This window comes from Prionailurus bengalensis, chromosome D4 (assembly GCF_016509475.1).
Source record: "Prionailurus bengalensis isolate Pbe53 chromosome D4, Fcat_Pben_1.1_paternal_pri, whole genome shotgun sequence".
Taxonomy (NCBI): domain Eukaryota; kingdom Metazoa; phylum Chordata; class Mammalia; order Carnivora; family Felidae; genus Prionailurus; species Prionailurus bengalensis.
The window spans coordinates 56,935,753-56,963,120 of record NC_057359.1 but is presented as its reverse complement, the minus strand read 5'-3'; the positions used below and the strand labels follow the sequence as shown (position 1 = coordinate 56,963,120).

At 45.4% G+C, this 27,368-nt stretch overlaps 2 protein-coding genes across 4 annotated transcripts; one reads left to right on the top strand and one right to left on the bottom strand.

The window, feature by feature from the left end:
• The first annotated feature begins 244 nt into the window (after positions 1-244).
• LOC122474297 (valosin containing protein) lies at positions 245-16,274 on the top strand. Of its 3 annotated transcripts, none has more exons than XM_043565167.1 (17): positions 245-575; positions 4,109-4,220; positions 4,409-4,581; positions 6,103-6,245; positions 7,067-7,197; positions 7,721-7,852; positions 8,919-9,021; positions 9,683-9,816; positions 9,894-10,029; positions 10,582-10,694; positions 11,102-11,266; positions 11,367-11,489; positions 11,750-11,962; positions 12,152-12,460; positions 12,682-12,837; positions 15,308-15,462; positions 15,616-16,274. In XM_043565167.1, exons 1-17 carry the CDS (start codon positions 559-561, stop codon positions 15,719-15,721), a joined length of 2,421 nt encoding a protein of 806 aa, XP_043421102.1. In that variant the 5' UTR covers positions 245-558; the 3' UTR covers positions 15,722-16,274. The 3 variants fall into 3 exon arrangements, with proteins under 3 accessions (XP_043421102.1, XP_043421103.1, XP_043421104.1); XM_043565168.1 differs by lacking the exon at positions 245-575 and adding an exon at positions 3,429-3,496; XM_043565169.1 differs by lacking the exon at positions 245-575 and adding an exon at positions 3,830-3,932.
• Positions 16,275-22,742: 6,468 nt separating this feature from the next.
• Positions 22,743-26,863, bottom strand: CD4H9orf131 (chromosome D4 C9orf131 homolog). Its single transcript, XM_043565233.1, has 2 exons — positions 26,633-26,863; positions 22,743-26,237 (listed from the first exon to the last, which is right to left on the bottom strand). The coding sequence occupies exons 1-2, from the start codon at positions 26,861-26,863 to the stop codon at positions 22,803-22,805; spliced, it is 3,666 nt and encodes a 1,221-aa protein (XP_043421168.1). The 3' UTR covers positions 22,743-22,802.
• Between the last annotated feature and the right edge of the window lie 505 nt (positions 26,864-27,368).

The window sequence follows — 27,368 nt, the reverse complement described above, 5'->3', positions numbered from 1 at the left end:
CCGCCTCCCAGGGATTAAAGGCTCTTCTTTCTCCAGTCGATCTGGCTCCGTCCTTTTCGTTGATTGGTCGCGAGTTCCAATCCGTCGAGGAAGCGTACCGCAGCGGCCAATTGACGTGGCGTTACTAGGCGTGTTGCATCCCTGAGGCGGGAGCCAGGCCGCAGACAAATTTCCTGATTGGCTCTGGTCCGTGGGTTGCTGGGGAGAGGCGCGTAGGGGCGGGCGGGAGTCCCCAGGGCAGGCGCTGATTGGCTGAGGTGAGAGCACCTCTCCTTCCGATGATTCGGCTCTTCTCGGCTCAGTCTCAGCGCAGCGTCTGCAGCCGTCGTTTGAGTCGTCGCTACCGCTGCCCCCTCGCGGAATCAGAGCCAGTGTATATCGTCCGCCCACCGCCCCGGTGCCACTAGGAGGAAGCGAAAAGGAGGCCGCCTGCGGGTTTGTCGCCGCTGCTCGATCCCCGCCCGGGAGAGCCGAGCCCCGGCCCAGTCGGTCGCCTGCCACCCTTCGTAGCCGTTACCCTCGGGCCGCCACAGCCGCCGACCGGGAGAGGCGCGCGCCATGGCCTCTGGAGCTGAGTGAGTGTGTGCGCGCGCCCGCCCGCCCGCTGCGGGTGCGCGCACCTGGGGACTCGCCGCGCTGGGTAGGCCCAGCCAGGCCTGGCCGTGGGCGCGTCTAAGAGGTGGAGACTGGGAAGGAAGGAGAGAGGGAAGGAGAGGAAGGAGGCGAATGAGGGGCAGCGGTCCAGGCTGGGCCTGGCAGCGCAGCCGCGCGCCCCCTAGGCCGGGCTTGTGTTGGGCCTGGGTCGGGGCCTGGGCCAGATCGTGCTGTGTCATGCAGGCCCGGCCGGCCTGATTGGCTCCCTGGGAACCGCTGTCCGGTTCTTGTGAGGTCTTTGGACCCACATTGCCGGCGCGGAGCCCCGGGGCCTTGGGGAGCCCACCTGCGATCAGGTCTACCGTATGCTGAAGGCCTTTGGTCCCCGGAGAGACCAGGCAGGCCCCATGGGCCTGACGCCCTAACTGGGCCCGGTGGGCGTGGACTTTGGGCCACGTGAAGGCCTTAGAAGGCTGGAGACCGAGGCGGAGGCCGGGGCTGGGAAGGCTTGGAGAGCTCAGGGAAGCTCACCGCCGCCCTTTTGGAGCAGGGTCGGCCTGGCCCTTGGTTTCACATCCTCTCAACCTGAGTAGTGAAGGGATGTTCGGGAGAGGGTAGGCCCTGCGTTTTTTTTTTCTGGCTTTCATACTTTAGGCTTGTTACTATTCACATGAGAAAGCTTTAGTCAGTTTTTCTTGATGTTATGAAACGGGTGCCGGGGAAAGAACTTTTCTCTACTGTTTTGGGCTTTTGCAAAAGTTAGAATCTCGGTAATTTGTGGGCCTTCCTCGATTTCAGCCTTTGTGGTGTGAAGGCTAGAGTTAAACTAGCTCTTTGAACACACACGGCTCCTTTCACCAAACGGCTGTGTTTAGAAACCTTGGGCTCTCCACCCCTCAGGAAAGCATCAGATAAAACCCGACCATCTCTGCCCGTTAAATTTAGAATCAAGAGCTTTAGATACTGAAGAAAAAAAAGAGCCATCCTGTGGAAACTCTTCTATGCAAATCACTTTCCTGACTTGAAGAAAATTTAGTTTTTTGAGGTGTGCTCCTTTTTTCCCCAAGTTTCTAAATGGAGATGAAGTATTATTTTTTAAAAGGACTGCTGCTTATTAGTACTGATTTTCTTAGGTTATTCAGTCATTTGTTTTCAAGACTAAAAATAAAAATTCAAAATTCTTGGAACCTGGCATCATAGATGGTTTCTAACCTCTAGGTCATCTTAATGACTCTTACCTGAACTCCCTCCAAGTCCCCTGTGGCCCACTGGAGTTCTGGAAAGGGCCTGACTCATGCAGGAGACAATGGGGGATGTCCTCAAAGAACCTCCAGGACTGCTGTTGGCTCAAGATCAGGCTGAAGATCTCTTTTAAAAGTTACATCCTTTGATCTCAGTAGATAGATGTGGAAGTAAATTTACCTTAAAGGAAGAGCATACTACCCATCTCCATCGCTAGAGTTAGAAATGGTAGGCAGATAGGCAGTTTTCCTAGAATGCAGCTTTGGGGTAACTGCTGATTAGAGGCATTTGGCACTTTATTTTTCTCTAGCCCCAGTCCTATAGATCAAACAGGAGGGTGGCCAGTCCTTGGCATTTTGATGGGTAGGAGAGAGGGAAAATTGATGGGTTTAAATTGCCTTCAGCTGCCACATTGATCATGCTTGTTCTCTAGGGTGTTGATAAGCACTGGAAGAGTCTGCCTGCTCTGCAGCATTATGCCCAGAGTGCTGCACTTTTATGTTGGGGAGGCAAGTTTAAGCTGAGGAAACTCCACTCTTGGGAACTAGTTTTGTTTTTAACGTTTATTTTTGAGACAGAGAGATACAGAATGTGAGCAGGGAAGGGGCAGAGAGAGAAGGAGACACAGAATCTGAAGCAGGCTCCGAGCTGTCAGCACAGAGCCCGACGCGGGGCTGGAATTCACGAACAGTGAGATCATGACTTGGGCCAAAGTCTGTGGCTTAATCAACTGAGCCACCCAGGCTCCCCTCTTGGAAACTAGTTTTAAGGCAATGATTAAATATGCAGCCTATGTGAGAGGATCAGCAGAAAGCCTACAGCTTTGTTTCATGAATGGCATTTGTATTTCTTTTGGGTGTGTCAGGACCCAAAGATGTAAAAGCTCCATAAGCCCTTAGCTGTTATTCTGGAGCATAGGCATCTTTTTTTTTTTCCTTGCATTGTGAATGTATATCCAACAGGAATACTGTTTTGTTGATTGATATATCTTTAGATCATAGGACAGTGCAGGCCTCAAATGTATACTTGCTAATTTGTTGAGTGAAGGAATGATTCATGGAAGAGATTCCATTTTATTTCTTCACTTTCTCCATTGTCTGGCCTCCCTATATTGGTTAATGTTCAGATTTTCCTGAGCTTCAGTAAAAGGAGGTAGCTCTTCAAATGGAGAGCCCACTGAGTCTAGTTAGTGATGGCTGGAGGTGAGCTAGGTAAGAAGTTGGTGTCAGATGAATGATCTTCAAGGAAATGATAGAAACTATTTAGACGGTTTAAACTGAGTTTAGACTTGGGCAACCTTAGTTTGGGTGAGGGATTTGGATTTGCTCCTTGTCTCGGCATTTCTTGGTTTTGATTTTTTGAACCAACATTGTGGAATTGTGTGTCTTTGAAGAGCTTTGTAAAGCTCCTTTTGAGCTTGAGCCTCTTTTTGAAGATTCCAGATCCATTAGTTTAGTTGCGTTTTGTTTTTCCCAAATATCATGGTCTTTATGCTTGACATTTCTGTGGTGTACAGAACGCACTAGTGTTCAGCAGGTTTGGCCAGTAAAGATGGTAGTGCTAATGATTGTGCTTCATTGTCCCCAGGCTTGCTTGGTGGGACTTGGGGCCTTCCTGAGCCCTACAGGAAGTTGTCTTGCTCACTTCATTCTCCAAGAAGGTTAGCAAAGAAAGAGCTTATGCTTTGTTCTGCAGCGCTAATCGTTGTGACCATTAAAACCATGTACCAGGCATTGTATTGAACATTTTGCATTCATTATCTCACTTAAGACAGTAATTCTCTAAGATAGGTACTATAGTATTTGCTCTTTACATGTGAGGACATCAACATCCAGAGAGGTTGAGTAACTTGCCCAAATTCACAATTAACCAGTGGCAGGGTTGGGATTTAGACCCAGTGGGTCTGATAACAGAGCCCCTTTTCTTAATTGCTATTCCATATTAAGATTATTGTCATTTCTCTAATTGTTATTCAACCTCTACTTCTGTTTAGTCTTCTCAAGCCATAGTTTCCTGAGTCTGAGGGAAGATCACTTGGGGCCTTGACATCTAGGATACCAGTGCTCAGAATACCAGGAGCTGCTGGAATGGGAATTGTATGTGCTAAATGTTATTCTTCATGACCTTGGCTCAGTATCCTTTATCTGACCTCTCTGGTGTAGGGACAGCTTCATTTATCCACTATTTCTTTCCTAAGTGTGAGTTTGAGAGACTGGTGCGGCCCATGGGGCTGTTATTATGTATTGGGACTAACTTCATTTTCTCTTTCTAGTTCAAAAGGTGATGACTTATCAACAGCCATTCTTAAACAGAAGAACCGTCCCAATCGGTTAATTGTCGATGAAGCCATCAATGAGGACAACAGTGTGGTGTCCTTGTCCCAGGTAAGTTGGGTCCAAGGTCCAGTCTTTCTTTAATGCACTTCACTGGAGGGCTTTTCCCAGGTTTCTTTCCTCATTTTTTTTTTTGCAGTGACCACAGATAGAATGGGGCTTACTGGGAATTCCAGCCTCCAGGGCTGCTGCTTACCCCGTGGCCCAGTGACCCAAAGGCCTTAACCTTCTTTCCTCAGCCCAAGATGGATGAGCTGCAGTTGTTCCGAGGTGACACAGTGTTGCTGAAAGGAAAGAAGAGGCGGGAAGCTGTGTGCATTGTGCTTTCTGATGACACATGTTCCGATGAGAAGATTCGAATGAATAGAGTTGTTCGGAATAACCTTCGTGTACATCTAGGGGATGTCATCAGGTGTGTGTGGGGTTCTTAGCCCCTCAGGGATGGGAGGCCAGAGACAGCCTGAATTATAGGCAGGACCCTGACAAAGGCCTTGGCAGCTGCCATTAGCAGAAGCCTCCTAGCCACGGGAAGACAACATAATAGGGTTGTGTTTCGGTTTTGATTATGCCTCCTTGGGACTTCAGAATTTACCTCTGCATTACCTTGGCATTTCTATGACTTTCATGATGCCTTTATTTATTTATTTATTTATTTATTTATTTATTTATTTTGCCAGAGGTATAATTTATCACATGTTGGATCTTGGTTTAGGATGCCATTTGAGGGTGTTTGTCTACCAAATGATCTCACTGTTGTGTTGGAATAATGGCTGTGTTGGGGCTGGAGTGAGGTGGGAGTGTGGGCACAGAAGGTGGACTCCAAGTAGGTTTTTTGTTTTGTTTTGTTTTTAATGTTTATTTTTAGAGAGAGGATGAGAGAGCGCACGCACGTGGACACACAAGCAAGGGCATGTGTTTACACAAATAGGGGAGGGGCAGAAAGAGAGGGAGAGAGAATCCCAAGAAGGCAGTACAGAGCCCAACATGGGGCTTGATGTCACTAAGCATGAGATCATGGCCTAAGCCGAAATCAAGAGTTGGACCCTTAACTGACTTAGCCACCCAGGCACCCCTCCAAGTAGGTTTTTTTTTATTATTATTTTTAAAGGATCCAAGTTAATCTAGGAGAGAGGCATAGTTTGAGCCAGATCCTGAATAACTTCAATCTGAGTGATTCTGCACTTAACTTTAGGCAAGAGAATTCCCTATCTTGGAGTCATTACTGGCCACTGCTATCCAACCACCTGTCGCCTGGCCAGGAGCATCTCAGATTTCCATTTTTCATGGATTCTAGGTTTCATGTAGCCGCCTTCATGGAGGTGCTTAGTCACTTTCTCAAGATGCTCTGACCACCTGGTTGAGATGATTGTTTTCAATTCTGTTTCTCTAATCCTGACACTTGTCTGACTGAGGCCTCCCTTTATAATATTGGGTTACTGATATTAGCCGGAATGGGTCATCTTTGGATATCTTTCTGAAGATATCTCACTGATATCTCCTTACTGCTTCCTCATTTTGGGAGCTTTAGATGTATGGATCTTTCTTTTGGCTCACTGGGAGTGAGCAACCCCAGTAGCTTATGTTTTTTTGTTTTTTGTTTTTATTTAAGTAATCTCTATACCCAACATAGGGCTCAAACTCATGACCCCACGATGAAAAGTCACATGCTCTACTGACTGAGCCAGCCAGGCACCCCTCCCAGTAGCTTCTAATGGCTATAGCTGCTACTCCACCTGAATATGATTTGTCTTAGTTCTGCTTGGCTGCTCCTTTGTCCTCACTCCCACTCTATGTTCCTGCCTCTCTTCAGCTAAAGCCATCCCTGCCTTTTCTCTTTTGCTCGCCATCAGCTCTCTGTGCCAGGCCGTTTCAGACGCCCAGTGCTTGGGGCTGCAGTGTGGTTGGTAACATGGAGTCTGCTTGTCATCCTCAGCATCCAGCCGTGCCCTGATGTGAAGTACGGCAAACGTATCCATGTGCTACCCATTGATGACACAGTGGAAGGCATCACTGGCAATCTCTTCGAGGTCTACCTTAAGCCATACTTCCTGGAAGCTTATCGACCCATCCGGAAAGGTGAGAGAGAATTCTAGGGACTGAGCTTAAGCATGGTTATTTGTAGGGATACCTGGGGGTAAACCTTGGAATGTCTTTATCTCATTCTCATATATGTGCTGACACACACATTCTGTACACATGTTCATGTGTACTCTCTCCTTCCCTCTTCCTCCCTCCCATTTTCCTGTTTCCCTACTCCCAGTTCCTGCTTCAGTAGAGTACGCTATCTTTTTTTTTTTAATGTTTGTTTATTTTTGAGAGAGAGAGAGAGAGAGCGTGAGTGGGGGAGGTGCAGAGAGAGAAGGAGACACAGAATCTGAAGCAGGCTGCAGGCTCTGAGCTGTCAGCACAGAGCCCGATGTGGGGCTTGAACCCATGAACCACAAGATCATGACCTGAGCTGAAATTGATGCTTAACTGACTGAGCCACCCAGGTGTCCCTTTTCTCTTTTGTCTCTAAAGGAGAACTTGGGTCCTTTTGACTGTGTCAAGTCCAAAGTGTATTTTAATATTTAGCACAGCCTGACCATTGGTGGTTGTTGAGAAAGCTTGGGTTATATATAGCCCAGAAGTCAAAATCTTTATTGGCTTCTGGACAAAGGCCAAAACATGATGTGCCAAAATCCCATAAGGTTTTGTTCAGTGCCCTCTTGAATGATGGAGGGACTCTTCACAGTTTCATTTTCTCTTCTTACCTGATGCTTAATAAGATGGAGGTGGGAAGGGAAAAATGGCAGTGTCTAGTGAACGTGGCATTTTAGACCCCAGGTTCTGATGAGGAATTCTCACTTGGTTTGGTATTTGACATCTCTGACTGCACTTGTGTTAATTGCTCACAGGAGATATTTTCCTTGTCCGGGGTGGAATGCGTGCTGTAGAGTTCAAAGTAGTGGAGACAGATCCCAGCCCTTACTGCATTGTTGCTCCAGACACAGTGATCCACTGTGAAGGGGAGCCTATCAAACGAGAGGTGAGTTCTCTCCTTCATCCCAGTACCCAGTTTCATGATTATGAAGTGGGGCAGTCATATGGTGACTACTAAAACTGTACTGTTTGGGACCAAGCTTCTTTCCAGAGGTGGAAAATCTCCCAACTATTCATTTCCGGACCTACATGTTACTTAGAAATAAGTGATAACCAGTGGTTTTTAAAATCTAGATTGAACCTAGAGGATCTAAGTCGTAATAATTTTTGTAGAAGTGACAATTGATGATGGCATCTAGACTTTCACCTGTTTTCCAGAGTTTCCAGCTTTAGGTCCTAGGGCAGTCCTTCCTAGTAATACTAAGGGCAGTCTGAAAGGGTAAAGCTATGCTAGAAATCTTTGCTTTGGGATTTTTAGAGTGATTCTTTGGGGCAGCATCCCCTCAGAGGGGAATCTTCTCATATAACAGATTTCTCTACAGCAGATTATAGAAGGATTTGGAGAAACTCAACTTTGCTGATATTTAATATTGCTGCCTTCTTTTTTCCTTTGTCTCCTCAACATTCAGGATGAGGAAGAGTCCTTGAATGAAGTAGGCTATGATGACATTGGTGGCTGCAGGAAACAGCTAGCTCAGATAAAGGAGATGGTGGAGCTACCCCTGAGACATCCTGCCCTTTTTAAGGCAATTGGTGTTAAGGTGAGCATCCTGGGTCCAGTGGGACATAATCTAGGCTGTGATCAATGAAGGCTCGGTGTCTAATCACAGAACCTTTTTTCACACGTATTTTTCACTATTCCCTTGGATTAGAGGGGGAGTAATATATTCTTTGTGTGAAGAGAACTGTAAATTTATTAAGCTACTAATGGTCTAGAACAGACCAGGTCAATTGAGTTTTTCGTTGCATATCTTTTTTTCTTTGTCCTCACAGCCCTTTAAAGATGTAAAAACCATTTTTATGTCATGGACCCTATAAAAACAAATCTTCATAGTTTGCCAACTAACATAGTTTGCCACTGTCTATAACAGTGCTATCCAATAGAAGTAGAAATTTAAGGAAATTTGCATTGTGAAGGGTACTGAGTCCAAAACATTTGAGAACTGCAGATCTCAATGTAACTTCCTAACCATTTCCATATCCTGGAGCACACTGAAGATGGAATTATCCCTTTCTCTATTATGTACCATGCCAATAATTTTATCTTCTGTGTGGGCATTTCCCATGTGCAGCCTGTGGATGAGGCCACAGAAAAGACAGCTTCAAAGAGGAAAACTTGTGGTTGGTGGTAAGGAAAAGCATTCCAATATGATAATAAATCCTGGAGGGTTGTGATTACTGGAGTGAGTGAGCCTCTGGTAATAACTCTTTCTTAGATGGCTAAGCTAGTCCTGGCCCTTGCCTGTCCAAAGTCAAGCCCTTTTGGCTTAAAGACCTCTTACTGTTTCCTAGTCCCAGGATCTTCAGACTTAGCCACACTAATTTCTTAGGAAGGTTTCTCTGCTCCTGCTCTTAGTCTCTTATGTAACTTGGAATCATAAGTGTCAGCTTTCTAAGCATATTTTCTCTGCTAATGAGAGGAGGGAGTATGATCTGAAGTAAACTGTCTTTCAAGTAGCTAATGCTGAGGGCTCCTTACTGATATTGGGGTTGAGCTCTGATTCTCACTGTCTCTAGATAGAGCCATAGTCATACCATTTTAGAGTGGTTGGGGTTGGGAGAAGGTGGGAGTCTGAACCTAACCATACTCTCTGTACTGGTCCCCAGCCTCCTCGGGGAATCCTGCTCTATGGACCTCCTGGGACTGGGAAGACCCTAATTGCCAGAGCTGTGGCAAATGAGACTGGAGCCTTCTTCTTCTTGATCAATGGTAGGAGACTTGGTTCACCTTGTGTTTGGCTGGACCTTATTCTGAGCTGAGCATGATCAGTCTTATGAGCTGGAGAACTCATGGACACGTTTATTTATACATGTGCACTCGTGTATATTTCATCATCTTTCTTCTGCTGGGGTACATTACAGATAGAGAAGCAATAAGGGGAAGGTATTGCACTCTGGTGCCCCCTGCTCTATCCTTCCCCCACCCTTGAGAAAGATTGTGGAAAGGCTGAAAATATTTAGGGGGAGCAAGTTAAAATTTTTGTCTGCTAATTTATTTGAAAAGGTTTAGGGGAATATTGGCTGAGATCAACTGGCTCTTTGAGAATGATAGAGATCCAACTGGTGTGCTGCTTCTCCTACTCTGGCCAGAGGTCTCAGAACATGTGCTGTCATCTTGACACTTAGAGCTTGAATGTGAGATAGTCCTGAGCTTGGCTGATTCCTTGCTGAGCTGAGTCCTTGGCTTCTCTCTAGCCTAATCTGCTGGCTATCCTGGGGTAGGGTCTGGTAGAGTCTATGAGAAAGTAGGCAGAGGTTACCACATTTTTGTACAGCATTTGTTTCTGGGCTGGGCAGATAAGAGATCTGATTTCTTTTGGGATTGAGGAAGGCTGTAGATTTGTCATTGGTTCTATTCCGTATCCTTTCAGGTCCCGAGATCATGAGCAAGTTGGCTGGTGAGTCTGAGAGCAACCTTCGTAAAGCCTTTGAGGAGGCTGAGAAGAATGCTCCTGCCATCATCTTCATTGATGAGCTAGATGCCATTGCTCCCAAAAGAGAGAAAGTAGGAACCTACCCAAGGGGATAATGGGGGTTGAAAGGTCCTCGCTTCACTTCTGACCAGACATCCTGTCCTGACAGACCCATGGGGAGGTGGAGCGGCGTATTGTATCACAGTTGTTGACTCTCATGGATGGCCTAAAGCAGAGAGCACATGTGATCGTCATGGCAGCAACCAACAGACCCAATAGCATTGACCCAGCCCTTCGACGATTTGGTAAGGACCCCAAATTTTTTTCCACCCTGTTCTTCCTCATAGATTATAGCTCTGCTGAACTTAATCTTTTTGATTCCATGTCTGTCCTTCATCTTAAGTCACCTAATCCAGAGGATTCCTTTTTTTTTTTTAATTTCTGATAGAACGTGAGTGGGGGAGGGGCAGGAAGAGGGGGACAGAGGATCCAAAGTGGGCTCTGCATTGACAGCAGCAAGCCTGATGTGGGGCTCAAACTCACGAACGGTGAGATCATGACCTGAGCCAAAGTTGGATGCTGAACTGACTGAGCCACGCAGGTGCCCCAAATGCTGAGGGTTTCTTGAAGCTCCTTGCAAGTGATAGGTCACAGGGTCCTTTCCCTTATCCCATGTCCTGTCTAGGGTGACCAACCATCCTGGTTTGCCTGAGACTGAGGGGTTTCCCAGGACATGTAACTTTCAGTGCTAACACCAGGACAGTCCTGGGCAAACAGGGATGGTGGTCACCAGACCTGTTCCTTTCTCTCTCTGGAACAGAAATGAGCCCTGTCTGTCTTCATACACTGTCCTGCAGGTCGCTTTGACAGGGAGGTAGATATTGGAATCCCTGATGCTACAGGACGCTTGGAAATTCTTCAGATCCATACCAAGAACATGAAATTGGCAGATGATGTGGACCTGGAACAGGTGGAGTGATAATGAGGGGTGGCCCAGAGTTAGGATGTCTGTTTCTAGACAGTTGAAGGGAACTTGGTAAGGACACAAGCTCAAGATGTAAAGAGACTAATTTTGATTCCCGGGTGGGGGAAAGGAAGTGATTTGAGATTGAATTCAGGAAACTGGAGTTGGTGTGTTCTCGGTTGACACCACATTAGAGTAAACTGGAACTTTGGGGTCGGCTTTGTTTCTAGGCCCCACGTCCAGGCTTGACTACTTAAAACCCAGCCAGTGAAAGAACTGCTGGTATGTGTTCAGGGAAATGGGAAGACCCACAGATAGGAGTCAGGGTGAGGGGCCAAGATTTTGTTGTCTCTGAGCCTCCTAAGGCATCTAGGTCTTAGACACAGAGTAGTAAGTAGCTCTTCTCTCTGCAGGTAGCCAATGAGACCCACGGGCATGTGGGCGCTGACTTAGCAGCCTTGTGCTCTGAGGCTGCTCTTCAGGCTATCCGCAAGAAAATGGACCTCATTGACCTAGAGGATGAGACCATTGATGCTGAAGTCATGAACTCTCTGGCAGTTACTATGGATGACTTCCGGGTAAGGATTGCACCCCCATCTCAGGTCCACACACATGCACATTTTGACCTCATCTGGCAAGTCTCATCCCCAGCTGTTTTTTTTTTTTTTTCCTTCTTAGTGGGCCCTGAGCCAGAGCAACCCATCAGCACTGCGGGAAACTGTGGTGGAGGTACCACAGGTAACCTGGGAGGATATTGGGGGCCTGGAGGATGTCAAACGTGAACTTCAGGAGCTGGTCCAGGTAGGGTAACTTGGTCCAGGGTAAGTTACTGCCTCAGAACAACGTAATTGAGCTTAGATGGTCTTGGGGTGTTGGCGGTTATTACAGGAATTGTGAGAGCATAATTCATGAATCTGTTATTCTCAGTTTGGAGACACTAAGGAGCCTGCTCCTAGAGAATCTGATCTTATACCATGTTGTGGTTGGGAGGGAGGCTACTGTTCATTAAGTTTGTTTTAAACTGGGTGGGTATCCTGAACCCTCTTTCCTTTTCTTCCTAGTATCCTGTGGAGCACCCAGACAAATTCCTCAAATTTGGCATGACACCCTCCAAGGGAGTACTCTTCTATGGACCTCCTGGCTGTGGGAAAACCTTGCTGGCCAAAGCCATTGCTAATGAGTGCCAGGCCAACTTTATCTCCATCAAGGGTCCTGAGCTGCTCACCATGTGGTTTGGGGAGTCTGAAGCCAATGTCAGGGAAATCTTTGACAAGGTGAGTTACAAGCAGCTGATTTTTCTGTTCACTTGCTTGGCAGTAAGGAAGCTATTTCTTTGGGAGAACTGAAATCATCTTGTTCTGGCAGTTCAGTTGGGGCAGTAAAGGTCACTTTAATTTCCTTTCCTTCTTAGGTCTGTGAGACCCAGTTGTGCTAATGCTTGAGTTCATCTGTCTCTCCCATAGGCCCGCCAAGCTGCCCCCTGTGTACTGTTCTTTGATGAGCTGGATTCAATTGCCAAGGCCCGTGGTGGTAACATTGGAGATGGTGGTGGAGCTGCAGACCGAGTCATCAACCAGATCCTGACAGAAATGGATGGCATGTCTACAAAAAAGAATGTGTTTATTATTGGGGCTACCAATAGGCCTGACATCATTGATCCTGCTATTCTGCGACCTGGCCGTCTTGATCAGCTCATCTATATTCCACTTCCTGATGAGAAGTCCCGTGTTGCCATCCTCAAGGCCAACCTGCGCAAGTCCCCAGTTGCCAAGGCAGGTGTAGCGCTATTGGTGATGTGCACTTTTATGAGTGCTCAGTCTAGTTTGGAGTTTGGTTCCTGCAAAAGATTCCATTGGGGATTTCTAGGGTTAGCATTGTAAAGGGAGAATGGAAGATTTGACAAAAGATGGGACAAACTAAAATTAGGAGTGCTTGGAGTATATTACAGGGGAGGAGAGGCTAAATACTAAGATAGTTCTATTGCTTCTTTTAGGATGTAGATTTGGAGTTTCTGGCTAAGATGACTAATGGCTTCTCTGGAGCTGACCTGACAGAGATTTGCCAACGTGCTTGCAAGCTGGCCATCCGTGAATCCATCGAGAGTGAGATTAGGCGAGAACGGGAGAGGCAGACCAACCCATCTGCCATGGTGAGTCTGCAACTTTTCCCCATATGTGCCTGTTGTGGGGACCCAGGGACAATCTCTACCATGCTCTATAGAGTTAAGAGTGTAAGGTTTTAGGGGCGCCTGGGTGGCTTGGTTGGTTAAGCGTCCGACTTCGGCTCAGGTCATGATCTCACGGTCCGTGAGTTCGAGCCCCGCGTTGGGCTCTGTGCTGACAGCTCAGAGCCTGGAGCCTGTTTCAGATTCTGTGTCTCCCTCTCTCTCTGCCCCTCCCCTGTTCATTCTCTGTCTCTCTGTGTCTCAAAAATAAATAAATGTTAAAAAAAATTAAAAAAAAAAAAAAGAGTGTAAGGTTTTGGAAAGATAATCTGACAGATGCCCTGTTAGCAGGGCATCAAAAAGAATGAATACTGAGGGTTAATCTCTTCAGTCTGGAATTATAAAGGCAGAAAAGATATAGGTAGTCTATACATACTCTGTTTGAGGTAAGCTCTATGAAGGAAATCAAAATATGATTGTGCAGATAAACAAATAGAGCAGGATTTAGAACCTGGGATCCATAGACCTGTCCTTCGTTGGTGGTTCATGGATCTCCTGAAATTAAATGCAGAATTTGGTGTGTGTCTCTGTGTGTGTAAGCTTCGTAAAGATAAGGAATCTATATTATCTTGCATATTTCCCACTCTGTCTTGGCACCATGATAGAGACTTAATGAATGAATAAATACATGAATGAAAGGCTTCTTTACCTTTTGTAGGGGTTCTGAGACATCCCTTCTTCTTCCCATAAAAGCTTAGAATGTATTGATATGGTTAATGCTATGGAGCACTCTCATAAATCACAGCAATTGGAGTGGCTTCTCAGTGGAAGAGATAGGGTTTGAGCCAGCTTATGAAGGGAGAGTGTAAAGGCTAAGGAAATAAGTATCCCAAATAACTGGCTCAAGAAATAGGATTGCAGGAATTGGGGAAAACTGGGGTAGATTTAAGAGGGCATATGTTACTGGAAGTAAGGCCACTAGGTAAAGCATAATGTGGATGTGGTAAGCACTTTTTTACCTTTTTAAAATTTAGGGGTTTTGTTGTTGTTGTTGTTAGAAATCGCTTATTTATTTATTTATTTATTTATTTATTTTTTTTAACGTTTTTATTTATTTTTGAGACAGAGAGAGACAGAGCATGAACGGGGGAGGGGCAGAGAGAGAGGGAGACACAGAATCGGAAGCAGGCTCCAGGCTCTGAGCCCTCAGCCCAGAGCCCGACGCGGGGCTCGAACCCACGGACCGTGAGATCGTGACCTGAGCCGAAGTCGGACGCTTAACCGACTGAGCCACCCAGGCGCCCCATATTTTTAAAAGTTGATTTATTTTGAGAGAGAGAGAGTGTGTCTGAATACGCAAGTGGGGGAGGGGCAGAGAGAGGGAGAGAGAGAATCCCAAGCAGGCTCCGTGCTGTCAGTGTAGAGCCCAACATGGGGCTCAAACTCGTGAACTGTTGAGATCATGACCTGAGCCAAAATCAAGAGTCGGATGCTTAACCAACTGAGCCACCCAGGGATCCCTGTTAATTTTTAAAATTTAAGTGTATTGAGATACAATTCACACATAGTAACATTCACCCTTTTAATGTATAGTGTATCTGTGCATCTTGACAAATGTATTTTTAAGTTCTATAACTACTACCACTGTTTGGATAAATTTCTGTCATCCCAGAAATTCCCTCCTGTCACGTTTTTAGTCACTTTTTTCCACCCTAAGCCCCTGGCAACCAGGGGCTGATATGATTTTGTTCATATAGTTTTGCCTTTTCCAGAATGCACTGACAGGTTTTGTTTGTTTTTTTGTTTTAATGTTTTTTTAATGTTTATTTATTTTTGAGACAGAGAGAGACAGAGCATGAACAGGGGAGGGTCAGAGAGAGAGGGAGACACAGAATCTGAAACCGGCTCCAGGCTCCGAGCTGTCAGCACAGAGCCTGATGCGGGGCTCAAACCCGCAGACCACGAGATCATGACCTGGGCCGAAGTCGGACGCTCAACCAACTGAGCCACCCAGGCGCCCCTGTTAATTTTTAAAATTTAAGTTTATTGAGATACAATTCACACATAGTAACATTCACCCTTTTAATGTATAGTGTATCTGTGCATCTTGACAAATGTATTTTTAAGTTTTATAACTACTACCCCCGTTCGGATAAATTTCTGTCATCCCAGAAATTTCCTCCTGTCACGTTTTAGTCACTTTTTTCCACCCTAAGCCCCTGGCAACCACTCAGATGATTTTGTTCATATAGTTCTGCCTTTTCCAGAATGCACTGACAGGTTTTTAAACAGGGCACTGATGCAGTTTTAGGAAGATTGGTCTTGCAACTTATTCAGGGTGGATTAGAGAGACAGGGAGACCAAAAAACTGCTACAGTAATGGGGGGCAGGAAGGTCAGGGAAGGAATCCAGGCTGGACTTGAGCTCTGGTGGTCTGTGTTTACCAACCCTGCAGGAGGTAGAAGAAGATGATCCAGTGCCTGAGATTCGCCGAGATCACTTTGAGGAAGCCATGCGCTTTGCTCGCCGTTCTGTTAGTGACAATGACATCCGGAAGTATGAGATGTTTGCTCAGACCCTTCAGCAGAGTCGGGGCTTTGGCAGCTTCAGGTAATTATGTTGCAGCGGGCAGTACTTAAGTTGTCTTAGGAAACTGTACAACCAAGGTTGCGGGAGTCCTAAGGAGGCTGGAGGGTTAATTGTGGAAATCCCACACAGGCCCTGTCCTAACCCTCTTTTTTGGATCTGCTCTTGTGCATACAGATTCCCTTCAGGAAACCAGGGTGGAGCTGGCCCCAGTCAGGGCAGTGGAGGCGGCACAGGTGGCAGCGTGTACACAGAAGACAATGATGATGACCTGTATGGCTAAGTGGTGGTGGCCAGCATGCAGCGAGCTGGCCTGGCTGGACCTTGTTCCCTGAGGGTGGGGGCGCTCGCCCAGGAGGGACCAGGGGTGTGCCCATGGCCTGCTCCATTCCTCAGTCTGAACAGTTCAGCTACAGTCAGACTCTGGACAGGGGGTTTCTGTTGCAAAAAAATACAAAACAAAAGCGATAAAATAAAAGCGATTTTCATTTGGGAGGCGGAGTGAATTACCAACAGGGAATTGGGCCTTGGGCCTACGCCATTTCTGTTGTAGTTTGGGGCAGTGCAGGAGACCTGTGTGGGTGTGAACCAAGGCACCACCGCCACTCCCCACAGTAAAGCATCTGCACTTCACTCAGTGCTACTCAAGCCCTCCCTTCTTCCCTCTACCCAACCTGGGCAGGAGGATGAAGGGCCACAGTTGCTGGGTGTTTATATAGAGTAGGTTGATTTTATTTTACATGCTTTTGAGTTAATGTTGGAAAACTAATCACAAGCAGTTTCTAAACCAAAAATGACATGTTGTAAAAGGACAATAAACGTTGGGTCAAAATGGAGCCTGAGTCCTGGCCCCTGTGCCTGCTTCTTTTCCTGGGAAGGGCCTTGGGCTACCCCTTACTGTCAAGGCACTCTTCAAATGTGAAATCCTGAAAGTAAGATTGCACCCTCTTCCCCTCCTGATTAACAGTGGTATGAACTGCTGCCTTGCCCCATGCCTGCATTATCAGTGGATAGGATAGCAGTGGAGGGGTGTGCAGCCTGAAGAAGCTCTAGTTGTGGAGAGTATGGCATTCTCCACCTGTGTTTGATGTGGATGGTAAGGCTAGGCCTGCAGAGCTCTCTCCCTTTTCCTGACCAAGGACTGAATTGGGATGCCCTCCCAAAATCTTAAGGGTTGTAGAAAGAATTTCTGTCTGCAGTGGATGTTCTTTTGAACATCTAAAAATCCTAAACATTCATGCTGTGGTTGAGGGTCACGTACAATTATGTCCACTTCATGTAATTTGTATTATAAAAAAATAGTTTTTTTCTAATATAAAATTCTAGTATTGGATGTGTTTTTTTTCTAAACTTAACATCCTCCCCTGCTCACAGTTTTTCAGATGATTGCTTGCATAGTTTTGTCCACCTCCCAGTATAGAATATCCTTTTTGTTCAACAGGTACCAACATAATCACTTAGTGCTTTTGGGATCAGTACTGTGATACTGTGATGCCTTACCCAGAGAGGAGTATGGTGCAGAGAAGATAATCCCGAGTCAAAATTTTATTGGTCATCCTAGTACTTATACCAGTCTCAGGTATGGGTTATAAAGATAGATAATCTACAAGGACATGAGATCATTATATTGGCTGATGAAACTGGACCATTTTGAATTCATGTGCTGTGAAATAGATTTTTGTATGTTGGAGATTTGGGTTGACTTTCCCTTATTTTCCATGACACTTTCTCTACCACATTCTGTCTTTGGTCCTCTTCTGGTTTTCCCACCATTTAGGTGTCCTGATGGCTAGCCTTCAGTCCTGTTTCCGCTTTGAACATTGTCATTCTGTCTCATCCATGTGGCTCATCCCTGTGGGTTGGCAGCCTAAGCTCATTGTGGGTCAAAGATAAGATCTTTTGGGAGAGAGACATTTGGTTGGTACCTCTGCATCCAGCTATAGGAACAGAATAGAAGGCAAGTACTATTACCCTACGAAATATGTAGAGATACTGGTTGATACGTGAGAAATTTGTATTGGAATGATTGGTTGGTTTTTACATGTCACACAAAGCATGTCTATAGAAGACAGCGCTATAGACTCTTCAGGAAAAGCAAGAGCAGACTTGCAGTGAGAGGCCTAGTTCTAGTTCTGGCACTTGTGTTTATAGCCGTGTAGCTTTGAACAGGGCACTTAGTTCTTTTGGAGCCTCTGATAAAGTGATGAACAGTGCTTTGTAAACTGTAGAAAGCAGGGTGGGGGACTGTCAGCTTACACACCTGCAGATGCCTGCATGCTTAGACCAAGAGGCAGGTCATACAGGCAGTCCATCTTTTCCCTTGCGGTGTTCCTAGAAACAAATTGGATTTTGTAACTTTACTGTAGCTAATCATTTCTTCCATAGGGCAAATGCTACAATTTGAAGATGGATTTTTTTAAATGTTTATTTATTTTGAGAGAGAAAGTGCGAGTTGGGGGTGGGGGGAGAGAAAGAGAATCCCAAGCAGGCTCCACGCTGTCAGCGCAGACCCTGATATGGGGCTCGATCCCAAGAACCATGAGATTGTGACCTGAGCTGAAATCAAGAGTTGGACACTTAACTAACTGAGCCAGCCAGGTGCCCCTTGAAGGTGGATTTCTAACTAAAAATATGCCATGAAACATTAAAGAGTATCAACAGTATATCACAGGGGCAAAAGCAAAGATGGAATTATAAACCTGACATCTTAAGATATATTTGGGTCCATACTGATCTACAAGTTGCTGTGAGAGGCTCTAGTCATGCAATAATGCCCATGAGGAACACAGGCCTGCCAGTCATTAATTAGACTGAACTGAGGCACATGTTAAGTGGTTTGTTACTCTTGTCCAGCCATATAACCTACTGAAGACTTAATTAAAAAAGACTTAAATAGCACTTTGATTTTTCATAAAACTACCCAGATGTGCATAGACTCATGAAATGTCCCTGTGTCAAGTAGAAATTTAGAATTGCATGGTCTTTGGGGTACTGGCTGGCTCAGTTGGTGGAGCATGCAACTCTTGGTCTCAGGGTTGTGAGTTTCAGTCCCACGTTGGATGTGGAGCCTATTTAAAATGAAATTTTTAACAAAATTGCATTGTTTTTGAGACTATTTTGGGAGAATAGTGAGATAGAAAGAAAATACCTTCATTTCCACTCCTGGCCAGCAGGTGGTGAGTTTTGGACTTGGACCCTGTAGACAGGTTTGGGCTAAATCTTTGGAACAAAAGAGTGACAGGAGGCAGAGGGACAGCATGTGCCTTCTGTTTTTCTCAACTAAATATATGGAGTAGAGGGAATATTGTAGAATGGAAAGAGCACTAGATTGGAAATGTGGATTTGACCTCACTGAACCATAACTTTTTTTTTGAGGGGCTTGATTATCATACTATCAGGGAATTGGTGTGTTGAAAAAGGTACAAATTATAGGGCTGCAAGGAACGGGAAACCATACCAAGACAGGAGAATCAGAAGGCTCTGGAGGTGTTAGGGGGGAAAAAGCCTCTGGAAGCAGTCTGAGCTGGGCATTAAAGGAATGTGTGAGACTTGACATGAAGAAGTAGGGGAGAGCAGTCTGAGCAAAAAGCACAGAAGTTAGAAAGTACAGAGCATGCTTAAGAAGCATCAGTTGACTAGCAGGGGAGTGTATTTGGAGAGGTCAGCCACCTCATAAAGAATCTTAAATTCCAGGAGTGAAGTTTATTTTTTTGAAGATTTTAATTTTGAGACACCTTGGTTTCTCAGTCTGTTGAGCGTCCAGCTCTTGGTTTCAGCACAGGTCATGATCTTGCGCTTTGCAAGATTGAGCCCCGTGTGGGATTCTTGAGCTGACAAGCACAGAGCCTGCTTGCGATTCTCTCTCTTCCTCTCTCTGCACCTCCCCTGCTCGTGCACATGTTTTCTCAAAATAAATAAACTAAAAAAAAAATTTTAAGTAATTTCTACACTGAACATGGGCTTGAAATTACAAACCCAAGATCAAGAGTTGCATGCTCCACTGACTGAGCTAGTCAGGTGCCTTAAGTTTATTTTAAAGATGTGGGCTTTCTGTGCAGTTTAGGTAGGGAAGTGACAGATTTCAGTGCTAGATAGTTCACTTCTTTTTATTTTTTTAATTGTGGCAAAAAAAAGAAAAAGCACACCTATCCAGCAGTTTCCAAGTGTACATAGTATTGTCAGCCATATGTACATTATGCATGGACAAAAAAATTTTTAAAGTAATCTCCAGCCCAACATGGGGCTCCAACTTACCACCCAGAGATCAAGAGTTGCACCACCCTACTGACTGAGCCAGCCAGATACCCTGACAATTCACTTTTTAAAAAACCTGTTTTTATAGAAGCAGTAATGTATATTGTAGAAATTTAGAAATATATAAGCAAATTATTAAAATTAATATTCCCAGAGATCATCTTAATGACTTTAGTTTATATCTTTTGGTGCATGTAAATACATGGTACTGGTTTTTTGTTTTGTTTTGTTTTTTTGTTTTTATATGAGAATGATGGATGAGATGAGGTCTTTTTTTTTTTTTTTTTAATGGATTCTTTACTTTCTTTAAAATGTCCATAAAATCACATGCTTCCATGTCATGGAATCACTGAATCATATTTCAAGAAAGGGTTTGGTAATTATACCATGACAAAACAAATTTATGTAAAAATTGAATCTCAGATATTATATTCTAAAACAAATATACTTCATTTGTTTCTTTAATACCTAGTCTTCACTGTTAACAGTCTCAACTGTTAACTAGAACAATCACTGTAACAAAAAATTTTGAAATTAGGGATGACATAGGAGATTCATGACTGTCCTTAGCGTATATGTAACCAGAACTGTATTTACGTTTACAATAGATGGGGCATGCATACTCTTCTGCTTATAGGAACTTGGCCCCACTTGACTGGCCTTTATTCGTTGTACCCTTATGGTCTACATGTGGTATTTTTAAATCAAAATGAGATTATACTGCTTTATATCTTTTTTAAGTCAATCTCTACCATTTCCTTATTTCCTTTTAGTAAATTTTCATTTAATCTGATACTCATACCATATTCAGTTTCCCAAGTGATCCAAATATGTCATATATATATATAATATACACAAATATATATATATTTGTGTGTGTGTGTGCGCGCACGCACGCACGCACAAAAGGAATTTAATCTCCCTTTTAAGCACCTTTATTACTGGGTTTTGTCATTCCCACTTCTTGGCCAAACCAGTATCCATTCTAGGATCACAGGTTGCATCTGTTATGTTCCTTTATTCAAATGTGTATGACACTTGTTGAAGAGATGGGGTTAGTTGACCTCCAGAGAATTGTAACCATGTGGAGGATGGATTAGAAAGAATAGGGCAACCAATCTGGTGAGAAATGACTGAACTAAGACAGTGATGGTGGAAATGGATTTGAAGTGCATTTCATAGGTGTAATTGACAGGGTTAAAATTGACTAGATTAGGACGTGAGGGGAAGGGAGGAGTCAGGGATGACAGGCTTCTGACTTGAGTATTGAGATGGATGTGATACCCTTCAATAGGAATGGGCATACTGGAGGAAAAGGTTAAAAGGGAAAATGAATTTTGGACAAGCTAAATAGGAGATGATATCTAGTAGGCTATTGGATATGTGGATCTGAAGCTTAGATAGAGATGCTTTAAAAATGAGCCATATTTTGTCAATGAGAAAGAATGAAATCTGGCCATTTGTAGCAAAGTGAAGGGAACTGGAGAGTGTTATGCTAAGTGAAATAAGTCAGGCAGAGAAAGACAGATACCATATATTTTCACTCCTATTTGGATCCTGAGAAACTCAACAGAAGAACGGGGGAGGAGAAGGGGGGGAAAAAGTTACAAAGAGGGAAGGAGGCAAACCATGGGAAACACTTAAATACTGAGAATAAACTGAGGGTTGATGGGAGGTGGGGGGGGAGGGGAAAGTGGGTGATGGGGATTGAGGAGGGCACCTGTTGGGATGAGCACTGGGTGTTGTATGGAAACCAATTTGACAATAAATTTCATTTAAAAAATTTAAAAAAATTTAAAAATGAGCTGTATTTTGAAATATGGCATTTAATGAGATGAGTTCAGGACATTTTTTTAAATGGTATTGGTAAAAATGTACCTGTATTTTGGGGTGGGGGTAGTTAGATTCTCACATCATACTCAAAAAGTAACAGTCTAAACATTAAAACTGTAAAAGCACCAGAAGAAAGTATTTTGGAAGTCATAAGGAAAATGTTGGCTGATTTAATTACTTAAAAAAATGTTAAATTTTGGTACAGTAAAAGTCACCTTAAAATTTGAAAATAAGCCACAGATTGGGGAAAATATTTGCAGTATGCATAATAGGTTGATATCTCTGGTAAGCAGGATAATATTCCTTCCAAGATGTTCACATCCTAATCCCTGTAACCTGTGAATATATTATTTTACATGGCAAAGGAATTAAAAGTTGCAGATAGAATTAAGATTGCTAACCTTAAAATAGGAGGACTTTAAGATAGGAAGAGTATCTTGGATTATTCAGATGGACCAAATGTAATTACTAGCATCCTTAAAATTGGAAGAGGGAGGCAGAAGAGTGATGTGATAAGAACTTGACTTGCCTTTGCTATCTTTGAAGATGAAGAGGGCCAGTAGCCAGTGAATGTGGGCAGCCTCTAGAAAGTGGAAAAAGACAAGGAATGGATCTCAGTGCCTACAGAAAGGATTGCAGCCCTGCCAACCTTGATTTCAGCTCAGTGGGACATGTCAGACTTCTGACAATTTGTTGTTTTGTGGTAATTTGTTATGGCAGCAGTAGAAAAATGGATAAATATAAACAGGCAATTATAGAAGAAATCCAGATGGCCACTAAACATGTGAAAAAGCATTTTTTTGTGTGGTCCTGGGAATGGATGAACTCACCTAGGGAGAGAAAGAGCAGAGGGCTGAGAAGAAATGGTTCGACGTGTAGAGAACTTAGGGATCAAATGGGTGAAGAAGGGGACTTATACCCAGGACCAAGAACAGCTGCCTGGACTCAGACTAATTGTGTCCATGTGAATAGATGTATTTTTTTTCTGTTCATTCGATGTGAAGTTTTTCTCAAGAGCAACATTGGACTGTGTTCCCCTGGTCTCCTTACAGGCTTACCCTGTAGAACAGGGATGTGTGGATTCCAGGATGATCGTCTGTTAAGGGCTTGAGAAGTTAAGCCTACAAAATCCTGATGGAATATAGCTATAGTAGAAGTTAATAGGGAACTGACATTCCCAGTCTGCCAAACTCCAAAGACGACATGAGTGGAATTTATCTAGTTCACCTAGTTTATTAGGATTTCCTCTGTCTCCCTACCCCACAACTGGTTTGGCTTTAGGTCTTGTGGTATTGGGTGCCAGTGCTACCAGCCTTTCCTTTGCTTATTGGATTTGGTGGGCAGGGGCCATGGGTACCTAGAAACTTGGCTAACATTCTTGGGAGACCCCTTGTAAGGGGAACCTGAGGTGTGGGGGAGGAGAGATGCTTTTCCATATGGGCCCAGGGGCAGTGCTTAGAGTGTTGAGGGGTCAAGATGTCACCAGCTCCCAGCCCTGCCCCTTGAATTTGGGGACCTGCTGCCTTAGAGTGAAGCTGCTGAGGGAGAGCAGCAGTGTGTTGAGAGCTCTGGTCCTTGTGCTGAGATCTTTGGGAAAGTCTGCTTAAAGAGGCTTCCTTTACTCTTCCAACCTGGGCTGGGTGGCTCTTCCCCATAACTGTGGATGACTCCAGTCTTACATCCCCTCCTCTGTGGTCTTCTGCTTTGGGTTTCCTGGGGCTCTCTCTCTTCTTGGCTGAAGATAGGGCTGAAGCCTTGTTTCTTTTGCCTGAGGATGGGACCTTAGGGTTTGAGGGCTCGCCCAGGCCTGGGCAGTTCTCACCAGCCTCCATGAGAATACGTGGCTCTTGGGATGAGATCTGGGCCACCATCTTCACTTTCATTCTTTCTTCTCTCTGAGACCCTTGTTCTGCCCTGCTAGACTCTTGTGGCTGAGGCTGGGAAGAAGAGTGGGAGTGGTAACAATGGGAGACCTGAATAGGTTGAGTTACTGTGCTCTGAACTTTTGGGGGATGACAGCTTGAAGAGTGGGGGCACAAATTAGAGGGATGAATCTGCTGTGGGGGACAGGAAGAGAGTCTCCAGGTGCCTAGAGTTGTGGAGCTTAGGGCAATGGAGCTGCCAGATGAATGACTTGGGTCAGGGGATCTGAAAGCTGGGCTTTGCTGTAGTTTTTTCAGCCTGAGTTCCAACTCTCTACTCCAGTGCCAGGGCTGGATCCCAGAGTGGGTGGGCACCTCTGGGACAGCCCCTCCCTGGAAGGATGGAGTTTCTACTTTAGCCCCTGGGAAGAGCTCTTTCTTAGGTAGATCAAGCTGGTTGGGCTCAGTTTTCAGAGTTTTACCTAAGGTGGAAGGCCAGGGTATTGGCTCTAGGGGATCCACTGCTAGAGGGTTGGACCCCTGGGGGATACCTCTTGGTTGCACATTCTTCCACACAAACTCAAGGTCAGTATGTAGATCTGGTAGAGGAGCAGAGACTGAGTTGGTGGTTGGGGCTGGGAGTTCAGTGGCCCAGCAGTTGTCTCTCTGCTCCACAGCTTCCCCTTTAGGCTTACAGGTACATTGGTCTCCAGTAGGCTCACTTATGGGAGACTTTGACATAGAGTTTGGAGGTGGGCTGAGAATCCGCAGTGGGGACACAGGAATACAACAGATCTTTTTCTGCTCCTTATCCTCCACAATAGGCTCAGAGTCAGACAGGGCTTCCAAGGATCTGACTCCATGTGGGTCTTGAGGTAAGCTGCGAGCCGGGATCTCAGAGGTCCAGGAGTTCTTTCTCCTTTTTATGTCCCCACATGTAGCCTCAGAATCAAACAGGACCCCTATGGGGCTACCTCTGAGGGGCTCCATTGTAAGAGCTGGAGGTGAGCTGAGGGCCAGAGATGGGGGCTCAGAAGCCCAGGAATTCCTAGAATACTCAATGTCTTTCCATGCAGTTTCTGATCTAGTGAGGCCTCCCCTAGGATTGATTCTGTCGAGTTCTAGAATGGGAGCTAGAGATGGGCTATGGGCAGGGTCTGGGGACTCAGAGGTCCAGAGGTTCTTTCTTTGTCCCTTGGTCTCCCACATGGCTTTGTACTCAGACAAGACTCCTTGGGGACTCAGAGAGGATGAGGGAAGACTGGGAGAAGAAACTGGGTCTGCAGAGATCCAAAGATGTTCTCTACTCTGCCTGTCCTGCCATGGAGTGTGAGATCTTGGTGGGACACATGCAGGACTAGTTGCATAGAGCTCTGGGTTGAGGTCCAAGGCTGGAGACTTAAAGGCCCAAATGTTTCCTGAATCTTGTCTGTGTCCTCCCTGGAGCTTATATCCAGATGGATCACCCAGAGAACTGCCTCTCTGGAGTTCTAGCAGAGGATCTAGGGGATGGCAGGGGCATGGCATTGGAGACCTAGAGGTCTGAGAACTCTCTCTCTGACTTATGGTTCCCCAGAAGTCCTTAGGTGCAGAAAGTCCTTCAGGGATGACTTTCTGGAATTCTGACAGAGAATCTGGGGGTTGGCAGGGAGCTGGCATTGGAGGCTCAAAGGCTTGAGGACTCTCTCTATGTCCTATGGTTCTCCACTGAGTCTTAGATCCAGGTGGAACTCCCAGGGGGCTAGTTCCTTGAGGCTCTGTCATGGGGTCTACAGATTGGCAAGGGACCAGGATTGAAGGCTCAGAGATCTGAGGATACTGTCTTTGCCTTGTAGTTTCCCAGAGGGCCTTAGATCCAGGCAGCTCTTCTGTAGGGCCGACTTCTTGAAGTTCTGGCAGGGAGGCTGGAGTTGGGCTGGGAGCTGGCATTGCTGGCACAGAGGCTTTGGGAGCCTCATTTTGCCCCATAGTCCTCCATGGGGCCTCAAATCTTGTCAGGACTGCCAGAAGGCTAGAAGGATATAGCAGAGAGGCAGAGAGTGAATCTAGAATGTGTTGTTGGAGGCTGGGATCCCGTGGCATACTCCACCAGACCTCAGATGGTGGGGAAAGCTTGGAGGGTCTGGTTCTTTGGAGTTTAGGCTGTAGGTGCAGGGCTTGATCCTCAGAGACCCAAGGGACCTCATTCTGCTGCATAAGCCACTGTGGATATGCCTTAGCACCAGATAGGACTCCCTTGTGGTCCATGGGAAAGGACTTAAGATGGAGTGGTGATGATGGGACAGAAGGGGATGATAGAGGAGGAAGTTGCTGAGGATCAAGGGCCATCCCTTCCAGATCTTCTCTAGTATGGATTTCATGAGTAGGTGGCTGAGTTGGGGAGCAGTACTGGGGAAGCAGCAGGTTGGACCTAGTCAGGAAGGCAAGCTGGTTGAAGAAAACAGAAGGGCCAATAGACAACTTTAGGGGAGAGGGGCCACCTGAGCTCAGGAAGATGGCCTCCAACGACTCACTGTGCAGAGAGGGGAGACCCCAGAAGAGCTGGCTTTTTCTCTGATGTAGATAACTTCCTGTTGCTGTTTTGTGCCTCACAGGCAAATTGGTCAGGATCTGAAATGTGGGGAAGGATCTGGAAGGGCTTGGGGTCTGTGTATGTACTTGCTTTGGTGCCTCTGAGGCTTTGTGGAGGCCCTGAGAACTGCGGGATTGTTGACATGGGACTGTGGTGGCTTGCCCTCCAATGGGAGCTTCTTTGGGAAAAGAACATGGCTTCAGTGGATCCAGAGATGCCTCCTCTTCTTCCTCCTCTGACTTCTGCTTCCACAGGTGACCAAGCAGAAGTGGTAGGCTCTGAGGAGTGGAGAAAGATACTTCAGGCATGAAGCCTTTTCACAGACACAAGGCTCTGGCTTCAGGCATGAAGCCCTCGATCTCTGTTCCACATCCAGAGGGAAGTTACTTGGCCCCACATCTGTGGTCAATAGTCACTTACCTATCTGGTGTTAATGGCCATTACCTAGCCCATATTTGGAAATCAGCATTCCCTTACATAACTGTACATCTAGGGTCAGTAATCACCCACCTGGCTTCAAATCTGGTGTTAATAATGGTCATTCATCCAGCCTCACATTTAAGGCTTATAGTCAGTCATTCACTTGTGCTTACATCCATGTCAATGATTTTTCACCTGAACTCACATGTGGTGTCAAGAGTCATTCACCCAGCTGCACATCCATGTCACCCACCTTGCCTTGCATCATGTCTCCAGAGTACCACAGTTGAAACTGTCGCCACCTCCCAAGCTGCCACCATCTCTGGATCTGCCAAATCATGAATAAGAATAGTGTCACCAGATTCCCTGGGCTCTGGAGGCAGTTGCTGCCACAGTGTCTACAGGCCAGGGCATGGGTCAACTGGCCCCAGAGAAGCTCCATGTCTCCTTCAGCCCCAAGCAGGCCTTCTATCCACCATTCCATTTTCCTCCACCTAGTGGCAGTTTACCCTGAGGTCATCACTGCATCACAGAACAAAGAACTCCCATCCCCCCCATGCCTAACAGCATTTTTCCTGAGGCCAAAAAATTGCCTCTACCAGGCAACTAGTACTTTGTGACAGTGAAACCTGAGTGATTCCTTTTTGTCTTGATTTCCAGTGCCAGAATTATGCTTCAGGCCTTGTCATTAGGACATGGATTCTAACATCAAACTGCCTTATTCAAATCCTGGTTCTGCCACTTCCTATTTGTGAAATCTCAAACTATTTAATCTTCTAGTGCCTCAGTTTCCTCACCTGTAAAATGGGGATGATATTATTCCTTACCACATAGGGTTGTTTTGAAGGTTAAATGAATAAATTCATATGATTAGGATAGTACATAGTGTATGTTATATTAAAATTTATTTCTTTTAAGGTTTCTGATTACAAGCCATGTTCTATCTTTAATATATCAAGTCTGTCCTCCCTGCCCCCCCTCCACTCTTA

What these genes read in the sequence shown, in the direction of transcription:
- LOC122474297 (XM_043565167.1), top strand. An exon ending in GTGTGGTGTCCTTGTCCCAG is followed by an intron (nt 4,221 to 4,408) that starts GTAAGTTGGGTC and finishes TTCTTTCCTCAG; the next exon opens with CCCAAGATGGATGAGCTGCA. An exon ending in TTAAGGCAATTGGTGTTAAG is followed by an intron (nt 7,853 to 8,918) that starts GTGAGCATCCTG and finishes ACTGGTCCCCAG; the next exon opens with CCTCCTCGGGGAATCCTGCT.
- CD4H9orf131 (XM_043565233.1), bottom strand. Translation starts at nt 26,863, where the DNA reads ATGGAATGGTGGATAGAAGGCCTGCTTGGGGCTGAAGGAGACATGGAG. An exon ending in GAGACATGATGCAAGGCAAG is followed by an intron (nt 26,238 to 26,632) that starts GTGGGTGACATG and finishes TCCACTCCTCAG; the next exon opens with AGCCTACCACTTCTGCTTGG.